Below are 23,161 nucleotides of genomic sequence, written 5' to 3'. Positions count from 1 at the left end.
TGAGAGAGCCCCAGGGAATTGGAGGGGGGGGGGGCTTCCTAAATAGGCTTCTTTTACTGCTTCAAGATGGCTGCACACTTGCACACGCCAGACACACTGCAAGTGCAATCACATATACACACTTCAATGACCTGTCACAACGACCCGAGAGTGCAGCATTAACCCTGGGGGAAGCACCAGAGCATTAGTCTGGAGGAACAATATTCTGGGTTGACTTAATGGTTTGGGTATGTGGAAATTCTGGTGACTGATGATGATGTTGATGCTTACTAGGTAATCATTGCTCTGGTGTTAAGCCCTTGTGGGGAAATGATTAACAGTCGTGACTCATACTATAAAACACTTTGTTAATCGAATCATTGAGGCATAAACTAACGTTTTGTCCAGGGCACTGGATATGAGAATGTTTTGTCCCAACCGTTTCGTCTTGTGCCTTTAGGAGAGCATTCTGCAGAAGGTGGTGATGACAGCTTTCGCTGACCGAACAGTGGTTACAATAGCAGTAAGTACCTCAGTTCTGACTCCCTAATATGAAAGTCAATTGGTGCATCATGAGGAATCGATGGAACCTCATGATATATTGACAGCCAATGGCTCCTGCTTCTACTATGACCTCTATCTTGTATTGTCACCACAAAATGGTTGTAGCATAGTTACAAGACCGCTAAAACCGGGCAACTGTAATCTGAACTGGTAATTAAGGACTGTGGGGCACTATTCCCTCTAAATAACAAATCCCTAAGGGGCCCTGAATGGAACATTGCCTTGTGTAGGGTGGTGTCTACGGATTTAGCGTTAAATGGGTGTCCTGATGAGTCAGTCATCACTGAAGATTCAATCACCCTTATCATAAGGGCCGTGGTGGTAAAACCCCAGTCCCCTGGTGGTAAAACCCCAGTCCCCTGGTGGTAAAACCCCAGTCCCCTGGTGGTAAAACCCCAGTCCCCTGGTGGTAAAACCCCAGTCCCCTGGGGGTAAAACCCCAGTCCCCTGGGGGTAAAACCCCAGTCTCCTGGGGGTAAAACCCCAGTCTCCTGGGGGTAAAACCCCAGTCTCCTGGTGGTAAAACCCCAGTGTCCTGGATACATTTCCAGTTTGACCCTCATATCACCATGGCCATTTGAATAACCGCAGCTAACCCTGAATGTAAAGTCGAACTTTTCCACCATTCCTTCTATCTTACCTTCTCTCAGCATCGCGTCCACACCATCCTAAATGCAGACCTGGTGATTGTAATGAAGAGAGGGGTCATCCTGGAGTACGACAGACCCCAGGCGCTACTGGAGAAAGAGGACAGTGTCTTTGCCTCCTTCGTCAAGGCAGACAAGTGACCAAGGAGGAACACAGAAGGACATTTAGAAGTGCAATTGTACCATGGACTATATTACTAGTTTATTTTGTAATCCTGTATATTTGTACATACAATGTTAATTATTTGTTAATAAAAAATATCTAAATAATGTGTTTTGTGTACAGTTTGGTGACAAAATGACCTTCCTGTTTGACCTCACTATTAGAACCAAATGAGTCGGCTGTGGAGGGCTAGGTTACAATGACACTTCCTTTGACACTGGTGGGAATGTTCTAAAAATAGTCAATTGAATCCTATACAGCTGAGGCCAATTCCAGACAGAAAGACAGATGGTGCCTGGCAGTTGAAGGAAATCAGTGGAGGAGAATACATTTTAAAGGAGTTGGTTCCTTGTGTCCTTGTGAGTCAGATCCTCTGTGCTTGTTTGTTTTTGGGCCAGGGAATATTTTGTTATTAGGGAATTTTAGAAAGCTCTATGTGCAATGTCTGGTCTTGATTGTGGGCTTTTAATATACTTTCTGAGTCTGTTAACATGCCAAAAAAGTCACGGAAGCCATGACGATGCTAAAACAACAATGAAGTTAATCTGAAGCAGTCTGGAACATCATTTAATGGGTAGTTTGTTCTAGATTCATATTTAATAACAATAATAACAAGCCATTATTCAACTCTGACCTAGTCTGGAATTAGCATTATTCATTAATTATTCATTAATTCAAACTGTGTCCTGAGCAACAAAATCTGTGTTGCAAGCATCAACAAGTGGAAGCCTACTCCACAACACTTCCAATTAAGAGTGCTGGTGTTGTTAACCTCAAAGTAACAACCATTAACAACCCAGAATAAGCACTTAGTATTTGCTACCCACTGATGACATAATTGGCTGTGTGGTGGTTACAGAAAATAGCATAGTGCCAGTTTAAAGCCACCAAATTCCACCAGCTGTCTTGGTAAGTAGTCAATGAAATCGATGCTAGCATGACTGATTACTGAATATAGTTTGAGTTCGTGTCCACTTGCAATGCAGTTTTGTTGCTCAGATGCACAAATTCAATTCATGAATTAGGAGGATGCTAATAATGTTAATGCCAGGCTGGGACAGAGGGGAATAATGGCTTGTTGTGAAAAATGACTCCATCAGTCTTCAAGAACAATTCAAGCACAGGATTATTTCATCCAAATATGAATCTAGAACAAAATATCCCAAAGAGGAAAAAAAGGAAAGCACTGATGTATTTGCAAACAGTCTGATTGGCTAAGGAAGGCCTCTACAATGTGATGACTGAAGTATGCATACCATAATTAAGAAAAAAGTCTATATGAAAGATCAGAATCAATCTCCCTCCTATTGAAAACCTGTGGAGATCTGAAAACAGCAATTGGGAGATTTGGACCAGTTTGCAACAGAAGAGTGGACCAAACTGCCAGTACAGACGAACAGGAAGCTCATTAGGGCTAAGGAGTCAACTTTTGTTTTATGTTAATTTTCTGATTTAAATTATATTTTAGGTTCCAAATCCAAAACAAAGGTCCAGTAATATTATCAGTAAAATGGATCACATAGTTTGATATATTTCAGATTGTTTTAGACCATTATTTAACAAAAGTGCAATGGTGCCAATACGTCTGGCCATTCTGTACACAAAAAAGGCAAAAGAGGTGTTGGGCTAGTATGGGTCCCACTAAAATGTCCTCACTTGTCTTCATTGCTGATGTAACTGCTGATGGTAGCAGCAGAATAAATTCAGAAAAATTGTGTATGCTAGAGTTTTGTTCTATGTACTATGGCTCCAAACTCAGCAAAAGAAATTACATACCATAACGGCAACTAGACTGTTTCAGGCCTGAAAACTGGAAGGTTTTTGACTCTCCAAGTCAGTGTGAAAATGTAAATCCAATTTAAAATGGAAATAAAACGTTAAAAACAAAACATCTGAAGATTACTTTAGTAGGGGTATGGCAGAATGTCCTGAGAGAATATTCCCAGCTACTCGTGGGTCAGTTTGTTCTAGATTCAGGCTGGTATTTCATGCAAAGGATATGTGACCAAATGCTAAACATTAGTGCTTAATTTGGACATGATGATAATGTACTAACTGTTTGGTGCCGTGAAATTGTTAATAAAAGGCACTGAAAGCACATATGTCCATATTGAAAGCAATATGTACACAAATACAAATACTCAAATAAAAGATAAGAATCTTGACTTCAAGCTCATAATAATTTTCTAATATAGAACCTTGCAAAAGTATCAAATTATAAATAAACTGTAGACTGAAATGTATTTGTTAAATTTTGTTTTGAAACACTGTAGCTTAAAATCAATGATTGTAAGATGACAGATTTTAGGTTGGGAAATATTTCTAAGACAAATAACCTAAATATGCTGTTTGCATAAGTATTCATCAACCACATGTTAATATTTGCTAGAACCACCTCTTGTTGCCACAGCTTTAAGTCTTTTGAGGTATTTACCAGATTTGCACACAGTGTCAAAGTGATTTTGTGTGACCCTCAGCACTCTTCCATGTGAGACTCCCGTAGTCTGTTTGTTGGTCAGCAAAACTTGAGATTTCAGCTGATGCACATGCATCGTCAAGGTTGCCGCATGTCATTAAGGCCGATGGACAGGTCTCTCGCATGTTTGATATCCATTTCTATTGAACCTGTTTATCTGGTTTTTAGCAGGTTCTCTTGCAGTACTTCCCTGTATTTTGTTCATCCATTCTTCCTTCAAGATGCCAGTTACTGGCTGATGAAAAGCATCCCCACAACATGATTCAGCCACCACCATACTTCACTGAAGGGATGGTGTTTCATAAGTCAGTGTGAGGTCGTACCACTTAGCAGTTTGACTTTGGCCAAAATCCTCTTCACTGGTCTTATCGGACCACAAAATTGTTTCCCACATTGCAACTGGGTCCCCCTCATTCATTATGACAAACTCCAGATATGGTTTCTTATGGTACATTTTGAGTAATGGCTTATACTGCACCCATACAGGTCTGTGTTATGCAGAGCTCTCGATATGGTGCACCATTCCACTCCCTGCCAATGAAATTTTGGTCTGTGACGCGTACGATCACACCAGTGTGATCAGTCTAGAGTGGTCCCACGCATCATTAGAACGCCTAGGCACGAGTGACGTAACAATGGCTGGTCAGACCGCGCTGTTATTTACTCACATTTAGCTCAAACAGCGTTTATAACTCCATTTCCTGATTGTAATTGTTTCAAGACCACACTATGTTATTAACCAGGTAGCAAGCATAAAAAAGTGTTACTTACGTACCAACAGGTAGCCAACACTAGAAGTTAGATTTTCTACAATAAACATAATACGCAAAAACGAATTATATTAGCGACTACTATAGACCATCTAACCATTTCCTGAAAGAGCTGACAACCTGTCAAAATCATTGTGTAAAAACTTTCAAGTTACGTTACCTGTTGAGGGTGCTGCTATGCTTTTTATCAATCAAAGATAAAGAAATGTGAGTAACTCTAAGACCTGATGATCATTTACATTTGCCAGTCTTTCGGACAGATTTGCCATCCTGGGAAAACTATGATCTTCATTTTAGCTGCACTGCATTACAGGTCAAACTTTGTTAGCTAGTGGTTAGCTGACGTTTGCTAGCGGTTAGCTGACGTTTGCTAGCGGTTAGCTGACGTTTGCTAGCTAGCTACAGTTACACATAAACCAGCTCTTTGTAGCTCTTTGAATTTGAGTCAAAAAGAGAAGCTTGCAATGCAATATATTTAGTGTTCCTTACCTGGCAAAGTGACTTCATGTCAACCGTCTGAACGCCACTCAATGCATGTAGCTAACGTGGGGTTAATCCAGTCAGTTTGTTTTGGTAGGGTTCACGCACAATAGTTCAATTGGCAGATCTAGTAGCAAACCGATGGCGCAAACTAAAACAGTATTACAGCACTACTTTTGTTGAGAAAAAAGCTTGTAATCTTCAAAAATCTACCTTTTCACTGATCGCATTTGTCCATTACTAAATGCAAGAATCGGAATCTATAATTTTTTGAGAGCTTCTGAATAATTACGTAAAACTATTTACACACCACCTATTGCCTGATAGATTGCGTATGTTTTATTGATACAACAAGTGAAGCGTTTCAGTATCTTTCTCGCCGCGATCTTTAGAAATAGGACAGCATTTTTAAGATTGGTTCATAATTATTCAATATACATTTTTAACAGTTACTACCTGTAGAAGTTTGTTAATATAATTTAAATAAAAAATTAGATGCATAACTAGTAAGCAGCGTGGCGTTTTTGGGAAGCTGCAGATTAAATGTTTTGTGACGTCACAATCAAATTCTGGAACTCTGAGTGAGTGCTGAACTCACGCGCAAAAAAACTCACTCTGGGGGGCCGTTAAGGCATATTTGAAACTCACGCGTGAAAAGGTTAAGTGCGTTTTGAAAGACGTTCTTTTCAGGGCAGTGCCTGGGTGGTGTGATGCAAACTTCATTTCCTGTTATTTACTGGGATATCCAAAAACCTGGATATTAGTTTGTACCCTTTTCCTAATCTATAGTCTAACTTCTATAGAATGGTCTTTGTTGTTTATTTCTCTCAAGAAAATTTTATTTTCCCTCTATCCAGAAAATGTTATTGGTCCACATGTGGATGCCAATGGTAATTGTCTTCAGTTATATCAAATTTCTTTAATTTGAGTACATGGGAGCTTCTACAATACAGGGATTGAAAACTTACGGTCATGTGAAAAAGGTTAACCAAGGAATTTTATTTTTTTACATATTTGGACTCAGAGCTACATTCCAACCAAACTCAATGATAAAGGTAACCCAATTTAAGACATCAAAGTGTTTTCCTTTGAAACCATTAATGCAATTATAATAATTTTAATAAATGCAATTATAATAAATGCAATTTCAAAGTGCAGATTAAATAAATACACCCCTAGCTAACATAGCTGGTTGTTTCCCCCTTTGGCTCTAATAACTTATAATAAAAAATTATTGTAACTATCTGTCAGTGTCTTATATTGACTGGGAGGATATTTAACCCACTCTTCATTACAGTACCTCTTTGATTGTGTCATGTCCTATGCTTTCTCGCAATCATGGCTTGCTTCAAGACCCCCCAGAAAATAAAGTTTTGATAGTACTGATATCTGGGCTTTGACTAGGCCATTCCATAACCTTCCATTTCATCTTTCTTGAGCCATTCTGTTTTAGCTTTACTTGTGTGTTTCGGAACATTGTCCAGTTCAAGACCCATGTTTGGTTCCAGATTATGGTTGACTCAATGATGACCAATTGGCCAGGTCCTGGGACAGACCCAAACCATAACTAATCTACCTCCATGCTTCATGATGAGAATGAGATTCTTCTTTCCAAGGTAGTGTTTTGTTATCCCCTAGGATTGCAACCAAAAAACTCCACCTTCGACTTGTCTTTTCAGAGTATATTCTTCCAGTTGTTCTATATTCTTCCAGTTGGTCTTCACTCGGGTGTTCTCCGGCAAACGTCAGTTGTGTCTTAATATTCTTTTCAGAGAGCTCAGGATTCTTCCTTTCTGACCTCCCATGTAGGGCAGGTTTGGGCAGTCTATTTCTGACAATTGACTCATGCACTTTGACATTGATAAGGGCAAGAGGGGTTCTTAAAGGCTTCTTTGAGCATCTTTTGGTATGAATTTAGTGGGTTGACCTGTCCTATATGGATTACCAGTGGTCTGTTTATTTTTCTTGAAAGGAATGGTTCCAATGTTTACTGTGAGTTGTAAACTTGGGTTACCTTTATCAATAAATATGGTTGGAATTTAGCTCAAATATCCTTGCGTTCAAATATGTACAAAAAGAGAAATGGAACATTTTGTATTATATTATATTATAAAACAGTTCTCTACATAAAACCCAAGTCAAATTACAATAATAGATTTTGACTTTCAGTGTTGAATGAATATCAGCCATAACTGAGATAAATACAGGCTGATTAATTCAAATCTGCAATAGCAATATTGACAATGTCCCTATTTTAATTATCCAGTGTTCATACACCTCATGAAAAGTGAAAAATCTGCAAAGGGTTCACCTGGTAGAAGCAGTAGACCAGTATAAAGCACAAATATTGCAGTGCAAGTTAAACTGAATTTACACACGTTTTATATTGTGGTGCCTAAAATAATCATAATCATTATTTTGTTGCTGTCTGAAGAAAAACATCAACTGTCCATACAGTAACAGTAGACAGTCCCCTCAGTGTAGTCCAAAATGTTTGACTTTAGGACAAAAAAAGCCAATCATAATTGTCAGTTAGTCAACGCTTTTTTCTATTTCATTAAGTGTCTGTTTTATAGGTTTTCATTAAGACAGCATGATTTTATGCCAATATAGTGTTTTGAGAATGTTATCTATTTGGGAACGTCAAAAGCCTTCAACGGTATATGTGAAAATGTTCCAAGACTATTAAAATCATCAAATTTAGGTAACTGAAACCTAGAGGGAAATGTTGCCATAATTTTAATACTGATCAGATACAAGAGAACGAAGGTCTGTCTTAACGACTTCAAAATCCCAATTCAAGCTCGTTTCCCCGCACTAACGAAGCGCGTACTCAGCACCACGTAAACAGCACTGCGCTTCAGAAAGCAGTACGCCTACTCCTTTAAACAATGGACCTCTGCGTAAAACACTGGGTTAGTCGTTGATTACATCACTACTGATTCAATGGATAGAAGTTGTAATAGGTTGGCCAATTTGTGAAATTATTCTAATTTATTTTATCATGGGACAAGCGCGACAGACCATTGCGCGTTAATTGCGAAGGAACTATCGTGTTGCAGTGCATGACTGACAGAGGCAGCTGAATGCGGAATCTCATGGGACCGGGGCAGCTATGGTGGTGCGCCCGTCTGATCCGGATTGGGGCAATGTGAAGAGTGCACATACTTTTGAAACTAGATGACAGCACAAGACTCGATCATCGGGCAGCTGCTGTCTTTCGGAAGAGAACTGTCAATGGCGGTCACCTTCGGTTAGAAGACGCATTTCAGACGAGGACATTATTATTTTTCACACACAAAGTAGTAGTCTGTTTAATCATAGTCAAGTGGTCCAGGGTAAAGTGAAGGCTATGGGAGCACTATGTTGTCCCGAAAAGGACTGATCCCGGACGACTACTTGCTGACACGACTGGCTGAGGATGTCCAGCAGCCTAAATTCACGACAAAAGCGCGGAAGGCACGGTTTGTTGCCAAAAATGGAACCTGTAATGTGGCCCACACGAACATTCGCGAACAGGGACGGTTTCTACAGGATGTTTTCACCACTTTAGTTGATCTAAAATGGCTCCACACACTTATTATTTTCACCATGTCGTTTCTATGCAGCTGGCTGCTGTTTGCGATGGCTTGGTGGCTAATTGCTTTTGCGCACGGTGACCTGGATGAAAAAGGTGATGACTTTGTTCCGTGCGTAACGGACATAAACTCATTTTCCTCTGCGTTCCTTTTCTCAATAGAGGTGCAAGTTACCATCGGGTTCGGCGGACGCATGGTCACAGAGGAATGCTTGTCAGCAATAGTAGTCCTTATCATTCAGAACATAGTGGGCTTGCTGATTAACGCCATCATGCTAGGGTGTATCTTTATGAAGACCGCTCAAGCGAACCGGCGCGCCGAGACCCTGATCTTCAGCAAGCACGCAGTCATATCCATCCGAAATAACAAGCTCTGCTTCATGATCCGTTTAGGGGACCTGAGGAAGAGCATGATCATTAGCGCCACCGTGCGGATGCAGGTGGCAATGCGCAGCACCACTCCTGAGGGCGAGGTGATTCCCTTGGACCAGATCGACATTCACATGGACAACCCAGTGGGGACCAACGGTATTTTCCTGGTGGCCCCTCTTATCATTTGTCACGTTATCAACAAAGACAGCCCCCTATACGACCTGTCGCCAGGGGACTTGCAGAATAATGACATTGAGGTGATAGTGGTGCTGGAGGGAGTGGTGGAAACAACCGGGATAACAACCCAAGCCCGGACGTCTTACCTCTCCGAGGAAATACTGTGGGGGCAGCGCTTTGTGCCTACCATCTCCGTGGAGGAAGGCACGTACGCGGTGGACTATTCTAAATTCGGTAACACGGTTCGAGTACCGACCCCCAGCTGCAGTGCCAAGAAGCTGGATGAGAATGGAGGCACTGCCTGGTTAAAACTGCACGACCAGGCCACCCCGCGGCCATCCGTGAGAAAGCGACGACTCTCTATGCGAATGAGGCAGCACACCATCAGCCCATTAGCCTAAATAGCCTACTTTTATAGTTGGGACGAATTTTTAATATAAAATAATTTTAATATGATTATAATTTAATTGATTATTGAGTGCGCTCGGGCTTTTGTTCTAGCCAGTGCTGACATCGGCTTCAACAAAGGAATGATTACATAAATCCAGTGAGTTAATGCTTTGCTAAAACAAAAGCCTGTAAACCTGTTGGGTATACGACCCAGGACTAGGATCAAATAACACTGTTGTTGCCTAACAGCCACGTGGTCCCTATCGATTGCAATTAACTATTGAATGAAGCATTGTAGGAGATAAGGGGCCTGAATGTTTTGCCGTTTTATCAATCCCAGAATATGCACGTATAAAGTAGGGGAGACCGGGGATAGTTGTAACATTTCGGACATTTCTACTCTGTATCTTGAAGCTCTTTTAAGCCAGTGCATTCAAAATTGTCTACAAACGAGTTACCTGTCTGCTATTAGTTGGCGTAGCTGTTATATCTGTAACACAGACAAAACATTTGTGGTTTAGTCTCAAACACAAGCAGTAAAATGTTACAATTTACCCCATAGCCTGGGTCAGTTGTAACATAACCTGGGGTGAACTGTAACATTATGATATACCATGGGGTGAGTTGTAACAATATAAAAAAATAATTATGACAAAAAAATTATATGGAAAGCTTTTTATTTAAAAACTTAAATTACTTTTTAACATAATTGGTCTGTGTGTGAAGTATGTTAGTTACTGTCAGTCATTGTAGAGAGACATTTGAACATAATACATTTGAACAAAATGAGCATTACTGAATATTATTTTTTGTGTTTGTTTGTTACCGTCAGTCTAGGCATAATGAAATTCAAAGAAAACATATACAGGCCTACAACAAAAATGTTGCATATAGTAGGTTGTAACATTTTAATTGTTGTTATAACTAACCCAGACTCTTGTTGTTACAACTAACCCAGAGTCCTATAGTCATTAACTAGCTTACCTTACAGCTAATAGGTAAAACATTATAACTAACAACTTGCATGAAAGATATCTAGATAGACACACAATAAACGTGATTTAAGTTTGATGAATTTAATTACATAGCTGGCAATACTATCACAAAAATTAACGAGGGAAAAAAATACAAAGTCTTACCTCAAATGTAGTTTTTTTCCTTTTAAAAATAGTTGTGTCTGCCACGGGGTGCTACTTATTCACATGTGAAATAAGGATTAAATTGAGCAAGTGCAGAGTGAATCAGATGATTCGTAACTTGTTCCTGATTAGAGAAATTGGAAGTGTTACAACCATCCCCGGTCTCCCCTACCTTCTTACTCAGGTTGCTCACATGAAAACATATGCACATGTGGTGGAATGCATTTTGATAGATTTCCAAAGTTATAAAAAGTTGTGTACTTTGTTCACATTGGAAGAGACTCAATTGTAGTTGAACACATTGGAAAACACTCTTCTTGTGGCCCAGTTCAATGCTGTATTCGCTTACCATAGACACAAGTATACGACAAACAAAAGTAATTGACCCTGATTCATGAAACCTCAGAAGAGATCTCAGATTCAAGCGTGGGGAGAAACATACGATCAACACCAAGTGTGATTTACGAAACTATCACACCTCTTCGAAATGAGCTGAGATGTAATCGCAGATTGATAAATCGAATGAAGCTGTGGACACGAGAACGTGCTGCACTTGTGTTTAATTACATACACCCGTTATTTATGCGGGTGTGACGGTCATCAACATATAAATGAATTAGCAGCTTTCTGCATGAATTATAGCCTGAAGCCGCTAATGAACCTTTAATCATTTTCCACGAAAAAAAACAAGAGCCAGGGCCCTTTAGAAGAGCAAGCTCTGCCATTATTAGGAATACAGCTCGACCCACAAACACTGGTTCATGTATAATCCCACCAGTCAATTTACCGGTTAGCTAATCAAGATGCCAGCCACTAAAATTATAGTGGCCATTTATGATCTCCAAGTATGTCGACACTATAGGCATGAGTGAAAAGCAAGTTTTTTTGTGTAGCGCATCACAAAGGCCTACCCAAAGGCAATTCAAACCTTACAAACGCATGTCGACAAACAAGTCTAAAAAACTGCAACAATGTGAAAGGAATACATCATACGTTGATAAGGTAGTGGTACATTATTTAACATTTTGATAAGTTTCTTCGTCCTATGTGCTTCTTATTTTTTATTACCTATTATTATAATTGGTAATAAGTGGTTGTTGTTACTGAGGCTGTTGATTGTTGGTTTTCGTGATTTCGAGGGTCTTACTGTGAATCAAGCATCATCTTACTTTTTGACGTTGGTTTACACAGTCCCTGACCAGACGTGCGTTTGATTGTAAGGATACGACAAATACACCCTAATATTGTCGTGAAATGATCATGCGATAATTTTAAGATCAAATTTGATGGTATGCATGTTTCATAAATCAGGGCAGGTGACTTTAGATCCCGGTAGAGTCCATGTTAAGACCACTCATTTGAAGTTTGAAACCTGTAGCAGACCCGGGCCCTCGAAGGACTGGACGGAAACAGTACTGATTTACACTACTTATGGTAGAAAATATCTATGGCCTTTGATAGTCCTACGTAAAGCTTGACTTGAAAATAAAGTTGGATTTGCCTTTTAAAAAGCATTTGACATGTTCTGTCCAGGACATTTGGACCATACACAGAGGAGTCCTTGAAAAGTGAAACTATGTCCTTATCATGACAAATCTAGTTTGACAATAAACAACATGAGACACAGTGGCATTTCTGTCTTTTATTCGATTATAATCCGCAGAGCTTAAAATATTACATCGCTTTTAACTTAGTTAATAATTAAAATACATAAAAATGAAAGCCAGAACTGAAGAACCCTGCAAACAAAAAAAAAAGTAAAATAATTTTAAACCCACATCCTCCTTGATACAGAGGCCTGTTTGACGGATTTTCACTTGCCACTCTCAGTACAGTGAAATTGACACAGAATGTGCATTTTTTTTTTTCTATACATGTGTAAGGGTGCCATTATTCTTTTCCATGAACTAGTTTCCTCTTATAATTTAAAAAAAGCAAATTTTAAAGGGAAAATAAAAATAAAAGGTCAGGGGGTTTGGGCTTGGGGCGGGTATAGTCAAGAGACGGGTTTCTTCAGCAATACAGAACAGCAACGCAGACCACACCCCACCGCTCCCCATTTCTGGGCCTGCAGACATGTGCCAATGTCTTTGTCCTTCTCCTGTGCTGTTGGAGAGGGTGGGGCAGGCTGACGCTGTATCGCACCCCAGCAAACAGCTCTGTTCCCTGGGAAAGAGGTCAGAACCACCCTCCCCGTAACCAGATATGGTCTCTGGTCTGACTTGGTAGTTGCATGTCTGGTCAGATTAAATATCTAATATACAATCTTTATATCTTCTCTATCTACCTGCTTGCCTGGCAGTGCCACCCTGTGCATATACTGCCCCCTATTGGTGGCCTCCGGGATGGCGCTGTTAGAGGGGTACACAGAGGGATTATTTAGACTAGAGTAACACGAGAATGACAACTGGAATATTTAAGGGGACTATGAGACATATCGCTGACTGAGAGAATGAGAGAGGAAGGAAGGGAGAACTAGGAGAAGTACTTCTCTCCGCACCAGTGACTTGTGTTCTCTGGTCCTGAGTAGGAGGAGCTTGAATCATCCCCGGAGTAACAACCCCAAACAGTGACTGGCTAGAATCGCCCTACCAGGCAGTAACGTGGCTAAACAAAAGGGCAGCGCAGTGACCTCCCCCCTTCCGTGCCCCCCGCCAATCCTCCCACCACTAGGGGGGTGCGCTGAGCCGATACAATAAAGAGTCACCTTGATAACAACACTGTACAATTAGTATGTTGAAGCAAAGCAGAGCCGCCGTCCTGAACTGTACTGTAGGTAGGGGGCACAGACAGAGGGAAGGATTAACAGACACTGTCGCCAATGAGGAAACATAAAAACTAAATAAAACCCGAATAAAACTGTTCCACAAAAAGAAAATAAAAAAATAAAAATAAAAAGGAATAGGAAAATAAACACATTGTTTGTTCCTAGTTTAAATTGCAGAGCAGATGGGAGGGATTAGCCCCTAGGGAGGAACATGATGACGCCAATTCCTGTTGGCGTGACAACACCCCCCCCGACCCCCCACCCACCCCCAACCCCCCCCATAAAAACCTCCCCCCCTTCCTTCCTTCTGGGTGGTTGGTGTCGGAGTGAAATATAAAGGTGATGGAAGGTCTCTAAGTCCTGCTGCCGGGGCTGGGGGCCCAAGAAGGGGGCCGGGGCATTTCTGTCTCCATCCCTCCTCCGTCCTTATCCTTCGTCCCGGGGCGGCTCGACGCGACGACCCCTTTCCGCTCATCTCTCCGTCACGTGGTTGTGTGAGGAGGGGGAGGGGGCGGGGGAGGAGGGGGCGGCGGGGGCGGGGGGCGCCGGGGCACAGAGGATTTCGGACAGATCGTCCATGATACAGGTCTCCTTGGGGTCGACCAGGTTGAATTCCCTCACGAAGACAATGAAATGTGCGTACAGAGTGTTCAGGTGTCCCTGCAGGTCCAGTGCCACCGTCTCCTTAAAGTGGGCCCAGTACAGGTGAGCCAGCACGTGGAACAGGTACCGACAGATCTTCTTCACCAACGACTCAAACGAGTTGGGGAACTCTTTACCTGCGGAGAACGGAACGGGGAGAGAGCGAAAGGAGAGACACAGAGCGTGGTTAAAACTAAAGCAGACGGTTTTAGCGGATGCTAGTGGAGCCATTTTGATTGAAATAGATCCTGTTATTGTAACCCCATTCAAGTGCCCAAAACATTTCAGACTTCACTGCTTGAGACACTAGGGGGCGGGAGTGGCATACTTCAGGGTCCCGGCTTCAACGTGACATTGTGGAGGCTGTAGCCCTGAAGAGTGACCACCGGGGGGCACTGCAGGCGCTGACTGGGTCTCAGCTTACCATATTTTGTAGGGAATATGTCCTCGTCTGTGACCAGCTTCTGCACCAGGCTCATGACGAAGTCGACGTACTGCGGGGCCGTGCACTTTGTCTTCTTCCCCCTCTCATCATACCAGTAGTATATCCTGGACACAGAAAGGGAGAGAAGTGGTTTATTATTACCACACGATCAATCACCTGGAAAGAATGCACCAGACAATACGCTTTCCTTACTGGTGTGCTTTGAGACACAGAAAAATGCTGAATCCTTCAAATGGTCGGGTTGGACGACAAAAACCTATATGACTGCCTGCACATTCACAGCGTTTTCAGATGTGCAAGTGTGTGCGCGTGCCCAACAGGCCACCAGCACGGACCGAGTCAAACCCGCCAGCTCCTAACATAGACATGTGTGCATATTTTCATTCCAGCGGACTTGGTGAACCCTCTGCCCTGGGCTTTCCTGATTGGGTCTGATTCGCTGCAGCCTCAGAGTAACGCGACACTGATCCCCCCCGGTCACCCTGACTGGTCAAACATTTCCGGAGAGGGGTGACCTAGTTAGCCGGCGGCTGTAACTGAAGGCCTGGCCGCCTCGGGGTATGGCCACGCGGGATCATGAGTTGGCCAGACAGACCCAGACATGGCCGGCATGGCACAGACCCAGACATGGCCGGCATGGCACAGACCCAGACATGGCCGGCATGGCACAGACCCAGACATGGCCGGCATGGCACAGACCCAGACATGGCCGGCATGGCACAGACCCAGACATGGCCGGCATGGTACAGACCCAGACATGGCCGGCATGGTACAGACCCAGACATGGCCGGCATGGCACAGACGACCAGGGGACACCGTGCTGGTGAACAGACTTGACAACGACTAATAAAACATATTGAACAAGCCATTACACTATTATTATCAATGTCATTATTGATGTAGCCCATCTACTTACAACTAGTAGTGGGTTATTGGGCTATACTGACAGACTGATTAGTGTGTTGTATTTATTAAGTATATTGACATCCCAGCAATAAATCCATACACACAATCCAATGGCTTTCCCAGCGTTTATTTATATACTCTTGTAATGTCACAAAACAGAGCTGGTCAAAATGCCTTAAATCTTAGGCAGAAGCATGAAAATATTGCAAAGGTCCAAATTAGGAAGCTAAGCTGGTGAAGTACAGCCAGCTGGAATCTTACAGTAGTTTGTGAAATAAGCATTAAAATATATTATTAAATGGCCAGATCAAATTAAATTTGACAGCTGCTACATCAGGTTAGATGCAAGCAACAAGAGCCATTAGAAAATACCTTGTATTGCAAAATCACTTCCTTAAAGAAGGTGCAGTAATGAAAGAATGAAACAGAAGACAATGATAATTATTAAAATAAAGAAATACACACAGCTTGTCCAAATCATATTGAACACAGGTGTTTAGTCTATTAAAAAGGAACATATCGCATGCTATAAAAATGTGCATTGTAATAAAGAAAGAATTCAGCAAACAGTTTTCATTTAAGTGCTTCAGTACGCACAAACAGCTGCAAAACCTATAGGCACTGTGTAGAATCCTGCCTCTAACATTTATATGATTGAATTTAAACACCACAAGCTCCTCCTCTTCCTTTACCAAAAGGGACCAGTATACAATTAGCTAGTGATGGCCATACAAGGCTTCATTACTGTTCTTCTAGCAGCAAGATACAGTGGGGAGAACAAGTATTTGATACACTGCAGATTTTACAGGTTTTCCTACTTACAAAGCATGTAGAGGTCTTTAAATTTTATCATAGGTACACTTCAACTATGAGAGTCGGAATCTAAAACATCCAGAAAATCACATTGTATGATTTTTAAATAATTAATTAGCATTTTATGGCATTACATAAGTATTTGATCACCTACCAACCAGTAAGAACTCCGGCTCTCACAGACCTGTTAGTTTTTCTTTAAGAAGCCCTCCTGTTCTCCACTCATTACCTGTATTAACTGTACCTGTTTGAACTCATTACCTGTATAAAAGACCTGTGCACACACTCAATCAAACATACTCCAACCTCTCCACAATGGCCAAGACCAGAGAGTTGTGTAAAATTGTAGACCTGCACAAGGCTGGGATGGGCTACAGGACAATAGGCAAGCAGCTTGATGAGAAGGCAACAACTGTTGGCGCAATTATTAGAAAATGGAAGAAGTTCAAGATGACGGTCAATCTCCCTTGGTCTGGGGCTCCATGCAAGATCTCACTTTGTGGGGCATCAATGATCATGAGGAAGGTGAGGGATCAGCCCAGAACTACATGGCAGGACCTGGTCAATGACCTGAAGAGAGCTGGGACCACAGTCTCAAAGAAAACCATTAGTAACACACTACGCTGTCATGGATTAAAACCCTGCAGCGCACGCAAGGTCCCCCAGCTCAAGCCAGTGCATCTCCAGGCCTGTCTGAAGTTTGCCAATGACCATCTGGATGATCCAGAGGAGGAATGGGAGAAGGATCTTGTGATCTGATGAGACAAAAATTGCTTTTTGGTCTAAACTCCACTCGCCGTGTTTGGAGGAAGAAGGAGGATGAGTACAACCACAAGAACACCATCCCAACCGTGAATCATGGAGGTTGAAACATTACTCTTTGGGGATGCTTTTCTGCAGGGGACAGGACGACTGCACCGTATTGATGGGAGGATGGATGGGGCCATGTATTGCGAGATCTTGGCCAAACAACCTCCTTCCCTCAGAAAGAGCATTTAAGATGGGTCGTGGCTGGGTCTTCCAGCATGACAACGACCCAAAACACACAGCCAGGGAAACTAAGAAGTGGCTCCGTAAGAAGCATCTCAAGGTCCTGGAGTGGCTTAGCCAGTCTCCAGACTTGAACCCAATAGAAAATCTTTGGAGGGAGCTGAAAGTCCGTATTGTCCAGCGACAGCCCAGAAACCTGAAGGATTTGGAGAAGGTCTGTATGGAGGAGTGGGCCAAAATCCTTGCTGCAGTGTGTGCAAACCTGGTCAAGAACTACAGGAAACATATGATCTCTGTGATTGCAAACAAACTTAATATTTGGTTTCTGTACCAAATATTAAGTTTTGCTTTTCTTTTTCTATGTCATGCAATAAAATGCTAATTAATAACTTAATCATACAATGTGATTTTCTGGATTCGTCACAGTTAATAAATAACCTAAGATAAATATTACAGACCTCTACATGCTTTGTAAGTGGGAAAACCTGCAAAATCGGCAGTGTATCAAATACTCTCCCCACTGTATTATGTGACCAGTGCTAACTGAGAATTTCTTTTTCAAATTAAAAGCCATCACTGAAATATATAAGGCAATATAGTAAGCAATCTAATCTGTACATTTTATGTTTAATATTGGTTCTATTATTGCTTTTTTCTGTTCTTTTTTACAGACTAGATTAACTATATTGCCTTATGCATTTCAATTATGGCTTTTATTGCGATGAAGAAAATCTGAGTGCTGCCAGCATAATATCCTGCTGCTAAAACAACCCAAATGAAGCCTCGTTTGGCCATCACTACTATTAGCGAGTCCAGGCTGGTTTGGGGTAGGGGAGATACGGTGAGTACTGTGTGTGTCTAAAAAAAGACTACAAGACATTTCAAACTGATAGGCTGACAGTTTAAATGGGGAATATCTCAGAACCTCACAGCCTGACTGGGCGTCTTCAGAGTTGCTAGAGTCAATGGCTACCACCTGATTTCATAACATTGGGAGCATGTCACCTGAGCAACAGAGCTTCCGTTTATTGCACTTCCACACGTTTTGTCGTCTGCTACTTTGCAGCCTGGCATTTCAATGTAAGACGAAGCTAACCAAAAAACTGTACATCCCGCTGTTCAGGGTGTCGTTCATCCCACTAGCTAATCGTGACAGACAAGTTAGCCTGGGAAAGTACAGTGGATGTTAACGGGGTCAAACGTGTATCATGTGATGATGAATCTGTCACAATCCTGCTGTCAATCCTCCAGGCCTGTTGATTATTGCCTCAGTCATTATTCACCTGTGTGTGTTTGACACACATTGGTTTGTTTGAGCGTGTGGTGTGTGAGCCTAATGTGCATTAGCATAAATGTGTTGGGGATCCGGTTTTTCAGGTCCTAAGTATGTACAAGCAAGAACGGCCCCTTACAAAGACACATGCTTTGATAACAGCAACCCGCCCTGACAGGGTCAACTTGTTGGGTAAACACTTTTTCAACCTACCCCGCTCTTCTACAGAGGGATGAATAGGCCTCCAGATGTATGTACATTACTCTAACTCCTGTAGGAGTGCTTCGGTATTTGGTGAACAAACTGCAGCGCTAGGTACCATCGCTTAGCACAGTCTCTTTGCACAGACTTCATGAACAACTTCTGTTTAAGGACCACTTGAGATGAACACATTAATATCTATCTACCCTTCAATTTTCATATTCTGGTAACTCAAGTCCGTCCAATGTTGTTTAATATGGCTGAATTCTGAATAAGCAACTAAATGTACAGCTGAACAGACATTGCACAACTCCTCATGTGTTCCTCGATTGTTTGCAGTTGTAGATGGAGAACAACACAGAGCAGGTATGTTGACCTGGAACGCAAAAAAGGTGCTGAGAAGAAGGCTGACAAGATCCTCCGGCCCGACGTGTGTTATTACCAAGTGACAAACTACAAGGTGGTGGGAGGTGTAGCAATGCCTCGGGACATCAACGGAAAGTCCGTTTTCTGACAGACCTGAACTTCTAGCTAACTAGCCCCTTCATGCATACTCCGTTTTTGGAACACAAAAAATCTAAAATGCAGAGATGTCATTGTCTTCATATTTTATCTTGGACCTTTATCGAGGAAATCCACAGTTCACCAGCAAGACATCAAGGGTGCCAGCCCTTATAAGACGACAAAACATCTTAGACAAGCCTGCATGGTGGGAAAACATTCTCTGGGGCCTCTCAGTTGAGCAGTGAGGTCAGCCCCACGCTCAGAAGCGCCTCCTATCAAGAGCTGGGCTTTGGCTGGGTCAGAGCCGCCTTAATAAATTATCCAATGGGACGCGAGACCTCTGATAAATAACCCAATGGGAGGCTCGAGGGCTGATGAATAACCCAATGGAAGGCTTGAGGGCTGATGAATAAACCAATGGCGGGGGGGGGGGGGGGGGGGGTGAAAACTTACGTGTTGCAGGCCGTCATGGCTTGACAGGTGTCCCCGGTGCAGAACTCTGAGATGGTGCTGTACTGCAGGTTTATGAGATTGAAGAAGGTTGTCGCTGCGGGAAGAGAACAGAAACACAGTGTTACCCCCAGGCTGCTCACAGTCAAACCCTGTTTGTCAGAGGTGGCGCAAAAATGCCCACATTTCCTATTACACAGAAAGTAGCAAATAAAACAAATTAAAAGGCGTGGACACGTTCAAATGGCTTACGTACGTTAAACACAGAGGCCGCTAATCAACTAGTTGATAAGTGGCTAACTGATTCCGAGATCTTGAACAAAATGCCCTGCAGTGTAAGGCTGGCAACTAACAAAATGTCCTAACCTTGTGGCACTATGCTTGATATTCCAGGCACGCGTTCAATGGGTACAGAACATGTTCTGCCTCAGGTATGACCAAAGGCGAGACGGGGTTGGGGGGGCAACCATCAGCTCCATTCAAGAAGGCTATTTTTGCCCACGTTCGTCCCATTTCCTCTTTGCAAATACGTTTTTGTGGGCGAACCTGCATGGGATTCAACACTGCTATGGTTCCCAGAAACATGGGTGGCCCGAGTCAGACACATTCTTCCCATGATAAGACCAGAGCTATCGGTATTCCAACTCGATTAGCGGCTGATAAGAGTTGTGAACCGGGCTTGGCCTTGTAGTGTAACTCGCTGGTTTCGAGCTGCAAAAAGAAATCCAGTCTTCTACAGTCGAAAACACGTTTAGTTTGATTTACATAAGACTGTTTGTCAACAGCCAAAAAAGGAAGGCTTTTACTATGTCCCTCTGCTGGGCACCTGGCCGTTCACATGCCGTCTCCAAAACAAGCCTTCAGAGGCAGACCAAACAAGCCTTCAGAGGCAGACCAAACAAGCCTTCAGAGGCAGACCAAACAAGCCTTCAGAGGCAGACCAAACAAGCCTTCAGAGGCAGACCAAACAAGCCTTCAGAGGCAGACCAAACAAGCCTTCAGAGGCAGACCAAACAAGCCTTCAGAGGCAGACCAAACAAGCCTTCAGAGGCAGACCAAACAAGCCTTCAGAGGCAGACCAAACAAGCCTTCAGAGGCAGACGCTGTGTAGTCAGTAGCCATCACACCCAGACTGATAACACCACCCCCTCTAAACCCACTGAGAGGACATCTCAGAAGACAGGAAACAGAAGTTTTAAAGGACCCTATAAAATCATTGAATACAGACACTAAAACAGTATTAAACAATACTGAGAAAGGCATTCTATGATGGACGATCAACCAAGCAGCTGTATCCGATATGCACGTACAGCTACAGTGCAGATTTAAAAAAACCAACCTTTCAAATAAATTCCCTTTCACCACTTTGCGGTCCAATAAAGGAGAAAATGCCCAAGAAATATATATGGCAAAAAAAATTGACTGAATATTTTCTTCCTGTAGTAGGATATATTGTAAATTTATTTAACATTAGCGTTCAATTAATTTTGCCGAAGTAAATCATCAACAAACACAAGCATCAGTGATGCTTTTCCAACTTTCATTAAACTTTCTGAAACAAAAAAAAATTCCTGTCCATCTGTTAAACTTCACTGTTTCTACAATGTAACCTACCTGCTACAACAATATCGTCATAATCAGCTATTTGCACCAAACCAGTGGCCATTTGTAACGAACTCTGCTCTCATGAGGGCTACAGGCACACTGCTAACCAACTCAATTAAAGGACATCTACACGCTACCATTTCATGTCTGATGTCATTATTCCACATCAAAAGAAGTCTCTTAATGTGGTTCAGCATTGTCATCGACTTACAGCATACGACTGTGTTTCAAAGGGAAAACTTTTTGGACAAAGGAGAAACAAAAAAATCTAACTAGACAGAAAAAAAAGGTAGTTGATTTATGTAAGGTTAACTGTTTCAGATGAAGACAGAAAAGGCACTGCACAGAAGAATCAGTGGGTTGTAAAATGGTCTGAAGGATTTGTTTCTCAGACCTGTAGGGACTTTTATAACGTTATTACAAAACATAAAATCAGCTGCAACTGGATCAGAATGTCTTAAGTGTTAAGCTTCACTGCTGTTAATGGAAGAGAAGAAATGCACTGATAATGTAGACATTCAGATTCCAGTTCCAGGGACATCTATTAGGGAATATGTTGAGTATATAGCAGCATTTTATTTATGTGCAGACAAGCGAAAGCTCAATACTATCCACAAATTAGGGGCGGGATGATATTAGTGTGGCAATACACGATGATTCTGCCGTTGTCACAAACCAACCAAATGTGTTTTATATCCTATTAGCTGCAGGTAACTCACTGTTGCTGGCGAGCCATTCGTTGAGGTCAATCTCTCTGGGCAGCACCACCAGCTCTTTGAGGTCGAAGTCGACCACGCGTACTTTCGTAAACTCCGCCTCCAGATACTGCTTCTTCTCTTCCGCTGGCGGCTTCTTGCCATTAGGCTTCGTCTTAGACTTCCTGCAGACAGAGAGGGGGAGTGGTTAGAGCAATGCACTGGGACAGCAAGGAACTGTTTAGAACTTGTCGCTTTGATAGAAGCCAGTAGAGTAGCTAAGCTAGCAGTCCTTTAGATGCACAGAATGAACTTTTAACAAAATGTGGGACCTGGAGTGTACTGTAAATGACTGTAAGCACTTTAGACTCTACTATCAGGCAACCCAGTGTTTCACACCTGCAGATCAGGGTCACACCGTCTTGGCCGTCTTTGGAATTTTTAGCCTAAGGGCCATGCACCCGCTGTCTGAACAGAGAGCCTTCTGTTCCTGTACCTGACCCGGACGATGACCCCTGACCTGCCGTAAAGGCCAGTTACCACACAGCTAGCAGGCCGTATGGCCCTGCCTTCCAGCACTACTTTTAGCATGCCACAGTCATGTCACACTTCCACTACACTTCCAGGGTTATGGCCTCCGGCTGACACCCTCCCCTCACCCAAACAGCCAGTCCACTGACACATCATGTAGGGGTTAAAGGTCAAATGGGTAAATAGGCTAGTTAGACGAGTCCAGACAAAAGCAGCATTGCGGGACCCTTATGGCTTGGCTCCCTTGAGACAAAATCGCCACTACAGCACTGACAGTTGTATTACGTTTGTTCTGCAATTTTCTGGAGTCTCTTCATGAATGTCAAAGTCTGTGTTTGAACTGAGCTTATGAAAATGAGCGTCCTGCTGTAAATAATGACTTGCATTTGAAATGGACATGTTCCTCTCTCTATCTCTAACCCTTCATCCCTCTACATCACATGGCTCCCTGAATTAGTTCTGATTCCAATGACCGGAATTTGGGTGATACGCCCCCTTCAGCCTCCCCACCTAGTCTTCCTCCCTTCTCTCTCTAAACAATATACTCCCCACAACCCCCTCCTGTGTTCTTGGCTGTAGCCTTTCCCTTTTCATCCTACTTACAG

The 23,161-nt window shown here is 42.5% G+C and overlaps 3 protein-coding genes across 12 annotated transcripts in view; 2 read left to right on the top strand and 1 right to left on the bottom strand.

Annotated features, from left to right (window-relative positions):
* The window catches only part of abcc8 (ATP-binding cassette, sub-family C (CFTR/MRP), member 8), a 91,090-nt gene extending 89,645 nt beyond the window's left edge, over positions 1-1,445 (top strand). For 3 of the 7 annotated variants that reach the window (XM_034288298.1, XM_034288297.1, XM_034288299.1), the window contains exons 40-41: positions 440-502; positions 1,194-1,445. In XM_034288298.1, the coding sequence (XP_034144189.1) occupies positions 440-502; positions 1,194-1,331 (201 nt within the window). In that variant the 3' untranslated portion in view covers positions 1,332-1,445. The remainder of the gene's footprint in view (positions 1-439; positions 503-1,193) is intronic. The other 4 variants (XM_034288301.1, XM_034288300.1, XM_034288303.1 and 1 more) reach the window with 2 other exon arrangements.
* Positions 1,446-7,964: 6,519 nt separating this feature from the next.
* Positions 7,965-12,360, top strand: kcnj11 (potassium inwardly rectifying channel subfamily J member 11). The gene has a single exon (XM_010905149.4). It carries the CDS (start codon positions 8,443-8,445, stop codon positions 9,604-9,606), a length of 1,164 nt encoding a protein of 387 aa, XP_010903451.1. The 5' UTR covers positions 7,965-8,442; the 3' UTR covers positions 9,607-12,360.
* A 1-nt stretch (position 12,361) lies between these two features.
* The window catches only part of mob2a (MOB kinase activator 2a), a 70,888-nt gene continuing 60,088 nt past the window's right edge, over positions 12,362-23,161 (bottom strand). For all 4 annotated transcript variants that reach the window (XM_010905151.5, XM_029114920.2, XM_029114919.2 and 1 more), the window contains exons 2-5: positions 22,050-22,210; positions 19,729-19,822; positions 14,568-14,692; positions 12,362-14,280 (exon numbers count right to left, since the gene is read on the bottom strand). In XM_010905151.5, coding sequence (XP_010903453.5) covers positions 13,973-14,280; positions 14,568-14,692; positions 19,729-19,822; positions 22,050-22,210 — 688 coding nt within the window. In that variant the 3' untranslated portion in view covers positions 12,362-13,972. The remainder of the gene's footprint in view (positions 14,281-14,567; positions 14,693-19,728; positions 19,823-22,049; positions 22,211-23,161) is intronic.

Source organism: Esox lucius, chromosome 19 (assembly GCF_011004845.1).
Source record: "Esox lucius isolate fEsoLuc1 chromosome 19, fEsoLuc1.pri, whole genome shotgun sequence".
Lineage (NCBI taxonomy): Eukaryota > Metazoa > Chordata > Actinopteri > Esociformes > Esocidae > Esox > Esox lucius.
The sequence above is the reverse complement of the archived record's forward strand: the minus strand, read 5'-3'. Positions and strand labels throughout refer to the sequence as shown.

Excerpts from the sequence above, each read along its gene's own strand:
- kcnj11 (XM_010905149.4), top strand. The coding sequence starts at position 8,443 with ATGTTGTCCCGAAAAGGACTGATCCCGGACGACTACTTGCTGACACGA.